The sequence below is a fragment of the Etheostoma spectabile genome, chromosome 8 (assembly GCF_008692095.1).
Source record: "Etheostoma spectabile isolate EspeVRDwgs_2016 chromosome 8, UIUC_Espe_1.0, whole genome shotgun sequence".
Lineage (NCBI taxonomy): Eukaryota > Metazoa > Chordata > Actinopteri > Perciformes > Percidae > Etheostoma > Etheostoma spectabile.
Window position 1 is genome coordinate 10,041,738 of NC_045740.1, and position 10,060 is coordinate 10,051,797.

The following is a 10,060-nucleotide window of genomic DNA, read 5'->3' on the forward strand; positions in this document are numbered from 1 at the left end:
GATGTGAAGTAATCTGGCTCCGCTTTGGTCGCAGAGCTCCTGTTCTCCTAGCTTTCCATTTATAATGACTATTCTTTTTTGTGAAGGACACAGATGAGAAGCTCACCATCTGAACCTGATTAAAAGAATGCCCTCTATGTGGAGGTGGCTTTAGGTCTTAATTAAAGGGCTGAGTGTGTGTGTACTTTTCTGTGACTCAGCAGTTTGCAGTAATACCGTGTAAGCTCAGTTTCCTACACCGTGAACCTCAACTCAGTCCAACATGTGCATTAACACTGCATCTCCTATCTGTCCTAAGAACAAACCGGTTTCTGTGTGTGTCTGTGTGTGTGTGTGTCTGTGTGTGTGTCCACACTATCCAGTCTCAAACATTCTCTGTCTGATCTCTTAGCGTCTCTTCACAGTCAGGTACAGTGAGTGCAGCAGAGAAGTGTAGAGACGAAAGAGATACACACTTTTTTTGGCATTTAAATGACATTAAATACATTTTTTTGCCATACAAACTGTTTCATGTGTTTTCAGTAGGCATCAGTCATTTCAGTACTCAGTCAGAAAAGCAGTAAGAATTTCTGTGAAGCGTTACTTCCTAATAGTTGCTTAATGCTAAAATTGTTGACATAGACATCATATTACTGTCTTGTTAGCAATATCATTTTACTACTTAAGGCAATTTTAAATTAGTCTCCTATTCCATTATAAGTATAATAGGTCGTCCATATATAAGTATGGACAGTCTATTCCTTGTGCAAATATTGCTATTTTAATGGAATAGTTAAATCTCTTTTAGGTTGGACACATTCTAATATTACAAAACTGGTCAATGCTAAAAAAAGAAAGAAAGAAAATCTACATCTTAAAGACATCTTTTATAACAATGTGATGGTGTTTTGATGCCTCTCTGTGGTGAAATGTGGAACTACAGGCTCACACAGTCCTGATCATTGATTCTTTGACTATATTTTTCCCATTTTATCCTATTTAGGGGTGAGTGGGCAGGGAGACTAAAAACTGTTCTGGTATACTGTAAAACATATCTCAATATATGATTCACTTTCCTTTGCTGCAGTGTCAAATCTGCAAGTTCTCATTTGTACAAATGCACTCACTCTCTCCCAGAGAGACGCAACTCCTGCATCTCAACATGAGCCACTAATGTGAGTACAGCATGATGCTCCACTGACAATGAAATTGAGACTCAACTGAGAATGACTTCATAGTCTCACTATTCGGATATTCTTCCTGTTTTGTGACTTACAGCAAAAAACAAATGCAGCTTTAATCTTGTGTCAGTCAGATTGCCCACAGGGCTGCTTGGTCATACAAAGATGTTCTCTGGTAGCAATGTACATCCAGAATTTGTCTCTTGATTCCATTAGTAAATCAACTTTGCTCTCATATTTCCTGCTTTGGAAATGCATTGATATACATGCTTTGTTTATCCACAAAGTCTGGGGTGTCTGTTATTACTGAAATTATAGTAGTATATATTAATAGTGGAACATGAAAAATATAATAGTCACTCTTATTAGTATTTTTTTTATCTTGTTTGGGGAATAATTGTTCTACGTTTTGAAACTTCGGTTCCCATAATGCTTGAGGGATGTAAACCGGAAGTACGTTGCCATGGACTCTGCCTCTTTTTTAAAAGTTTTTTAAAATGTCTTTTAAGCATTTTGGCAAATTCTCAATTTGGCAAAAAGTATGCTTAATAAGCTATTCATAGCTATTGTTTGCAGTTGACACATGAATGTGCAGACAAGTATCACCGGATTATTTTCAGACTGAAGAAAACATAAAAACGTGATGATTCGCATGCAAGTTCTTGGGCTACAAAGGGGCGTCTTTTCCCTATTATTTCTAAGCGGATGTATGACCATTTATCCCCGATGGACATTGGATATAATGGTATCCTCGGAAAGTGTAAGTCGCAGTGAATCCAAAAATATAAGTTTTGTGACTGTGTGTTCCGATATGACGAGTTGTGACACAACTGCTGACTGTTTTGATAAACGGACTAAAGGAATGGGCCAAACTAAAATAAGTAATGCTAAGTAGCCTACAGAAAGTCGTGCTTTTAGAGCACCGACGTGCATCTCTCTTTATCTTTTCCTCGTGCCTCTTTCTTAGTTTGAAAACCTCAGTGCTTACAGTAGATAGTACCAATCCAGAGGAAGGTTAGAGTGACTTGGGGGATTCAGTACTTTTAGGTCTACTTACTCAAGGACACATTTATGGGGCGTAATTTGTCAAAATGGGAACAGGAATTTGTGGATCTGGCAGGTAATCCCTATACACCTACCTAATGGATGCTGAAGTGAAAGGAAGCATTGAGCTATAATTAATAATAATTCTGTGAAGATGTACATTGCAGTCTGTAAGTATGATACATTTCTTTTGGCTTCACTCTAAGATTTGAAATGAAACCATAACAAAGGAATACAGTGAGTGCTGACTTTCCAGCTTTAAGGGTGTTCATATCAGTGATTGGTGTAGGATTCTTAGCACTTTGAAACGGACGGACTGATTTTTCTAAATGCAGTTACCACGCCGTTTCACTATCTGGATGGGAACACCTGCACATTAAAGCTGAAATTCAGCACTTTGCCCTCATTGTCATTGTTTCATTTCAAATCCAACATGCTGCAGCCAACAAAACAAGTCTTTAGAGACTGCAGTGTTCTGCAGCTGACAGCGAAGGTTAAAAAATGATACATGCTGAGGTCCTGTGCTGGCAGCGGGCGGTGCTGCTCTCAAACTAAAGATCTGGAGACATGCTGATATTACAGCACCAGCAGCAAGCCCAGCAGTTTTTTACAGGATCCAGATAAATACACATGAGATAGTTGCAGGATACTGAACTAAATGTAGTGAGTCTGACAAAAATAAATGAAATAAAAATTCCACTAGTCCTTGAACAATCCCTTAAATTTAGCTATTTGCTTCTCGATGATTCAGAAAGTATGGTATGGTAATTTCTTCTTAAGATCCCCCATAAAATGTTCTGTCATAAATGTTTATTACATTCATTCACAATGCAGATGCAAAGATAGTTGTGTCATTCCATACAGATGCAGTAATTATAGTGTAATCACATGTTTATTAACACATCTTTTTCATGGGTTTTTGCAAATGCTCCAAATATAAGGATAGCAAATTTTGTCTATTGACTGTGAACTAGGTGAATCAATGTTTTTTTTTATAACAGGGTTAAAGCCTATGGGGAAGACATAAATGGCCTTGAAGAGCTTAACAAAAAATAAAAAAAATGCATCATTATGTTAAAATACACTAACATGCAATACTACAGTTTCACACAGTATCACAATAACTGATGGCAACTATTTACAACAAGAGGAAAATACTCCTTTTCTCGACTGATATAGGCTACTGTTCATTAACAGTATGTTATTTTCTACTTTACAACTTCCAGACCTTGAAAACAAGCAATCAGTTTGAGGTTGGCCCAGAGTGGTGGGAGACACTAAATAGCTTTATAACAAGATATAATAAGTGTATAAATGTGTGATGAAAATATAAGTGTAGAATATGTGTGTTTGCTCTTTAGGTTCTGCCTAGTCTATATCCACAACATTCCACTTCCGGGCTTCGCTTTCTTTCTGCTGGAATTTTACACTCTGTGGACTAGCCAGACCCTACTCCGCAGCGCTGTGGAGGAGGTGTCTGGCAATGCGAGACTAGGTTCAGCCTTATCGTCCTAGAGCAGTGATAAGGTCCTGTAATGGCTCAGTGTCCTCCGGCTCCAACAGGGCGTGCTGCCGGCAGAAAAGTGTGAGGTGTGTGAAGAGTGTGTTAAGGTGTGGGTGGAGGCCCAGGGCCAATGTTTCTCTGTAGTGAGACCCGTAAATGTGAGCCAGAGTCCTGAAAAACAGCAAAAACACCTTCTGGACCAGAAAGACAAAGCCTGTCGGAAATCTCGAACCTGGAAAAGAGGAAAGAGATAATGGCTTTGGGAATGTGGAATAAAATTCACAACCATGCAACATAAATAACATGCCATTTACCTGCTTTCGTGGGGAACACGTCTTCATCAGTCAGTAGCTCCTGAATGTATGACATGGCATAGTCAAAGTAAAGTGGGGCAGAGCACTTCAGCTTCCTGCCATGGTCATCGGTCCAAACATAAACCCTGAAAACATCAACACACATGGTCATTAAGACACAACACGCTGGATGTTTGGCCTTACAAAGGAACTTTATGCGTTTCTATTTCAACCCTAGTGAAACTTCTCCAACCATCCCATTTATCATTGCACCCCTAACATTGTAGGACCCACGATGGAGAGTTTTAAAAAGTAGCATAATCGATGCGGCAGAACCAACTTTTTTATTCCACATATTCTTCTTCCTTGTCAAAACCTGGCACCTACATTACCCACAATGCGAGTCAACTGCCAGCACTTCTGTTGGAGATTCGATTGAGCAAGCTACATGGGTCTGGTAATCGCACTTTATTCTAACTCCACACACCCAGATTTTTTTTTTTTCAGTTTCAAACTTGTCTTCAGCCGCAACCGACGCTGACTCAAGTGACATCACTTGAGGATTGTATCAGACATCCTATCACAAAGCTCCCTCTGCTGTCACCAAAGGCTTTATATAACTGTTTTAACCCACATATGCAGTAGTAGGCCTACTTCCTAAGACCTAACAGACTTTTATATGAAAAGTAGTGGTGCTCCTCTAACAATGGAGTTGAATGCTGTGGAATTTTATTTGTGCTCCCCAAAACAAAATTCAACAGCAAGTTGTCTTTCCAGAAACAGCCTCCCGGGTATTACCCAGGATAATACCCAAACTGCAATGTCAACAGTTTTCATGGTTTTGGGATGATATCTTTGGTAGAAAGTAGTTCCCATAAAAAGAATTCACAGTAGATATCGCAGAACCTCTGGAAATAAAATTTAGTTAATTAAGTAAATGCATGACAAGATACCATCAAGACAATGTGAGAAAATGAAAGAATATGAGCACTAACTTACTCAGTAACTCAGTAACTTACGTGTTGCCTGGTCCACAGGCAGTTGGGCAGGAACTGGGAGTGCAGATATCGGAAAGGGCACTAGAGAACAGATTTATATGCTTGAAAAACGCCACCGCTGAAAGAAATTGATAATAAGAAAATTACACTTTGCACATATTTCCATGTCTGTTTTTTGCAGTGTGGGGGAGGATAAGGAACAGGAGAAAAGGGGAACAAAGAAAAGTTTGCTGTTTTTGATGGGGTCTACTCACTGTTGCTGGCAAGCCACTCTGCCTTGTCGACACCAGGTGGCAGCGCCGTGAGGGCGACCATGTCTATGTGTGTGATCCGCTGGCACACATACTGCTGCTGCAGATATGGACGCTTCTCCAGATTATTGTTATTAATTCCCCTTGGGGGAAGACAGTGCAGAGTTAATAAAGCAGAGACAGAAAGAGAAAGACAGGGAGACAGAAAATATTGTTCATAAAACAATCAATAGTTCAGTGGATTAATTACTCCTGCTGCTGTCAGTGGATAACACGTTTTACGCTCGCTCATCTGTCCGCCCTCTGTGGCTGGCAAACACACACACACACACGCACACACACACGCACAGACACACACACACACACACACACACACACACACACACACACACACACACACACACACACACACACACACACACACAAACAGTGCTGTAACTGCAGAGCTGAAAGTCCAATAAACCAGCAGTTAATTTAATGCTGGCAGTCAATTCAGAGCCAGAGTAATTACTGTTGGTTGAAGCTCACTGCTGCAGTGGTAAGTGCCACATAGCAAATGACTGAAAAGACTAGCATTGTGCATGATAATGTACTGAGCTAAGTGCTTGAAGCCTGCTGGCTTTAGTACATCAGTTTATACCTACTGATAAGCCACAGGTAGTGATTTCTAATCAGTCACACAGGACTGGCAGCTTGGGAACTTGTGATAACTATAGAGTGCGAGTGTTGGAGAAGAAGGTTGTTCGCAAATGCTAATGTATACTGGAAAGTCAAAGCATGATTTGAATAAATTCAAACAGGGACTGGGAAGTGACACAGGTAGTGTGTTGTGATACTGATGAGCACTTTACTCTGATAGCCAGTGTTTTTAAGATGGCACTTTGGATTTAGGTGAATAATAAAGTGTGGTGGAATCAGGCAGCTGCCATGTCCACACACAGCAGCTGAGGGTTTACTCAGTATGACCTTGTCTACTGTGATAAGGGAAACAGTGCTTCACTCTCCCTGGTGTGTGTGTGTTAGTTAGTTTAATGGTCTACACAGCAGGTCTTTGTCCAAACTAAAGGTCACAGGAGGTAGAGAGGGAGGAATAGTGACAGAGAAGAATGTAAACAGCTGTACAAAAGGTAAAGTAGTGCCAACCCTAGCCTAACATCTCTAATGTCCACAGGAACTCCTTTTGTTAACATCCTGTTCTGTTACAGCTTCATGGCATTAACACATGTAATGCCTCTTTGCTACCCGTTGTCAGCACACAAACACAATGAACCTGGAGCTACTTGAGTAATGTTGTGTTTGTGTGTAAACACACTCCTCTGTGCGCTCTGCTCCAGCCATCTGTTTACCTTCACCACTGCTGTAGGGGTGAAAAAAACACACCTCTTTAGCGCAGCCACCTGGCTCTAAAAGATTCATGCTAAAGAGAACAGAAACTATGCTAAAAACACATACAGCATCTTGGTTTAAACTACTTCTCAACATGTGTTCCCGCTGTTAGAGAAATCCACCTTTACTGATGCTATCAGACAAATATGTAACACCACACACACACACACACACACACACACACACACACACACACACACACACACACACACACACACACACACACACACACACACACACAAAATTTATCTGGGGAACATTCCTGAGTAAACCATGTGCAGCCAGCTTTCTAGGCATATTTCCTCCACACTTTCCATTACTATAACAACATGTTCCTTTTCTGTATGTTAATTTGTTTTTTCAGAGTACAATAGTGTACAAAGGTGACTATGGAAAAATCGAACAGCAAATGCAAAACTTCTTTCCTGTTAGGAACCTGAAACATGAGTATACGTGTAACGCTGATGAAGAAAGTTAAGAGAAAAGAAATACAACTTACAGTTTTTCACTGCTGATGTCAGAAGGATGAAGAGTCTTGCGGTCTTCCTTCGTAGCCGAGGGGTAACTATGGCAACCCCCCATGGCGTAAAACTAAGAGCAGAGCTGTTGGTCGTGCCAGCCCCACTTTTCCATCCCAAACATACTAACCCACACACTCCTACACACTACAGGCAGCATATGGGAACAACTGCTCCAGCACAAACATCTCTCAGCTCAAAAATGAATCCATACAGATGACAAACACATAACACAAAGTTTTCCAAAACACAAAATAACGTAGTCCAGGAGTTGAGAATTGTCTTCTGTGCCTCTCCTTTTGCTCCAGTGTCACTGAGTATGTGTCTCCTTTGTCTGAAGTCCCACACCCCAGACTCCTCCTCTCTCAGCTCCAAGCGGACAGTCAGGTTTCTCCACAACCCATTAAAGTGCAAAACAACTCCGCCTTCTTCCCCTTTCCACCCTCTGCCCACATTTTCTTTTCCACATGTATGCACACTACAGAGAGAGCAGGCAGGTACGGATGACAAACTAAAGGTGTTTTTTTTTCTCTTTTGATTGGAAGAGATAGAAAAGGAGAGGTCAGGGAGAGAGGAGTAGAAAGAGGAGTAGAAAGAGAAGCTGGCGCAACAGCAGGTGTGTTCGGTATCTGCACTCCACTTGTAAACTATTCAAACTATAGAGGAATGTGATGACATATAAGACACTGTATATTGGAGCCAAGGAATGCCAACACACCCTCAGTGAAAAGGCAATGATATAAAGTTAGTGATCCAAGCTGAATAGTAAATGTGAAGTGTATGAACACAAACTATTTTCACATAATTAATTTGAGCTCTCAGCACAGTCAGATTGATGTGACAGGCAGGTTTATGTTTGCACTGTGGGGAGATGGTGTAGCATCACTTGTAGGAGTCAGTAAGGAGCAGGAGGCAACATAATCCACTAGCTCACCCTAAGGTAAAAGGTTTTTTTTGCATTTAAGTCCTACTTTCTCTTTTTGTACTGTATGTGTGTGTCTTACAGCAGGCTGTTACAGTGAGACAAACACAGGCTCATGCTTCTTCTTGGTCTGACATATTTATTAGGTTCATATTTGAATGTACAAGCTAAATTGACAACAGGAAACAGATACATTACTGTAAATGAAAAAAAAGAAAGGAAAAACAAAACCCCCACCAGCATCAGTCCACTTTACAAAAAGGCATTTCACAACATGACTTTCTTTTGCGCACACACACACACACACACACACACACACACACACACACAACACACACACACACACACACACTCACTCAGCTATGATGCTAGAAAGATTTATACTTTAAAATGGCCTCAATGTAAAGTAACATATAATAGGATTAATTAACAATTTAACACCCACTGTCTCCCAATTAAAGTTTTGGGCATACACTGTACAATACAGCACATGCCAAACGAGGTGTATGAGGATAATGTGCAAACTTCTTGGCACTTAAAGATGACTGTATTGTACCTCATGCCATTGTTATCAGACGCAGTGCTTAGGTTTGGTGAAAGACAGGATGACTAAATTGACTAGACTAGACAAGATTCTAGTCAGAATAGGAGTGTGACACTGCTCCATTGGGCTGTGATTATGGGGCATTTTTCAACCAAACCAGGAAAGAAAACCTACAACCAATCAGAGCAACGGAGTACGTGACGTATGTTGAACTTTTGCCAAATCCCTCAATCCCGTGGGAAGGACGGAAAAAACAACTTTCCGATCGACAAGTGCCTGTTCTGTTTATCTTTTAAAATGAATGCACTTTCAATATCTTCTATAACAGACGGGATGGCAGAATCTACACATCTCAATTGTCCAGCGGCAGCCGTCTCTGTTGTAAACGTGACTTTGGTGACGTGATTGATTAAGTTAGTGTTGATCATCTGTCCTTCATAGTATACAGCCCGCCCTGACAATTTGACTGGTCCGAACAGTTCTGGGCCGAGCATAGTTGCTCCACAGCGGATCAAGTTGGATGTTGTGGGCGGGGCTAAATTCAGCTGGCATCCTGCATAAACCCTGACAGAAAAACAGCTCTGTTTTTCTCCTCTAACCCTGACTTAAACCAACGTTTACTCTCTGTGCAGCTGTACTTCAAACAGCTCAAAGTGCTGAACGGAAAAAAGAAAAATATCTGATGAATCTTCAAAGTCTTTCTTTGACATGCGGTATCCTCTCCTACTGCTAATAACTATATCACATCACAAAAAAAAAAACATGAAAGGAATCAAACAAAGACTGCTTTAGATAAATCTAGACCTATGACACCATTGCAAGAAAGGAGGCTACTTCACAGATATGAAACCCAGTTGCAACACTGGTGGGAAGACACACTTTGGCAGAAAGCATTGAAGAAAAAGTATCTACATAATTCACTCGTTCAAGTCAAACGTTCCCACCTCTTTGAGTGGGGAATAAGGTGGTGGCCCTTGGCACCACCAAATACAAACCAAAAGTGCTTTTTGAAAAAGTGCTTTTAAAACAAATACAACAATCTATATGTTAATCGTTCCACAGGCATATATGCAATTAAAGTCAACTACTGCCCTGAGAAAGAGAGCCGAGGAGAAGGATATAGTAAAGCATGACTGTCTGGCACATGCTAACTTAAAAGGATCATTCTGGTTTATTACAACTTGGGTCTTGTTTTTATAGTTTTGGCCAGAGAGGCCATCAAACTGGTTTTAAACAAGCCCACTGTTTAATCAGATTACCTAAACAAATTTACTGTGAGGCAAACATGAATGTGTGCTCATCCAAGTGTTGATAGCATGGCTCCCATGTATGATTATTTTATTGGTTAATCTGACAAGCATTTTACTGATTAAACAATTGTTTGGTCTAAAAACTGTCTTGAAATAGTAAAAAAGGTCCAGTCAAAAGTTATGCTATTAC

General features: G+C 40.5%; 1 protein-coding gene and 1 long non-coding RNA gene across 2 annotated transcripts; one reads left to right on the forward strand and one right to left on the reverse strand.

Annotated features, from left to right (window-relative positions):
- Positions 1 to 1,789: 1,789 nt before the first annotated feature.
- Positions 1,790 to 9,969, forward strand: LOC116694164 (uncharacterized). The gene is made up of 3 exons (XR_004333079.1): positions 1,790 to 1,800; positions 2,693 to 2,697; positions 9,831 to 9,969. It is a non-coding gene; the product is annotated as an uncharacterized LOC116694164 (long non-coding RNA).
- On the reverse strand, positions 3,001 to 7,534 carry LOC116694162 (MOB kinase activator 2). The gene is made up of 5 exons (XM_032523676.1): positions 7,136 to 7,534; positions 5,254 to 5,393; positions 5,021 to 5,117; positions 4,023 to 4,147; positions 3,001 to 3,940 (listed from the first exon to the last, which is right to left on the reverse strand). The coding sequence occupies exons 1-5, from the start codon at positions 7,216 to 7,218 to the stop codon at positions 3,708 to 3,710; spliced, it is 678 nt and encodes a 225-aa protein (XP_032379567.1). The 5' UTR covers positions 7,219 to 7,534; the 3' UTR covers positions 3,001 to 3,707.
- Positions 9,970 to 10,060: the final 91 nt, after the last annotated feature.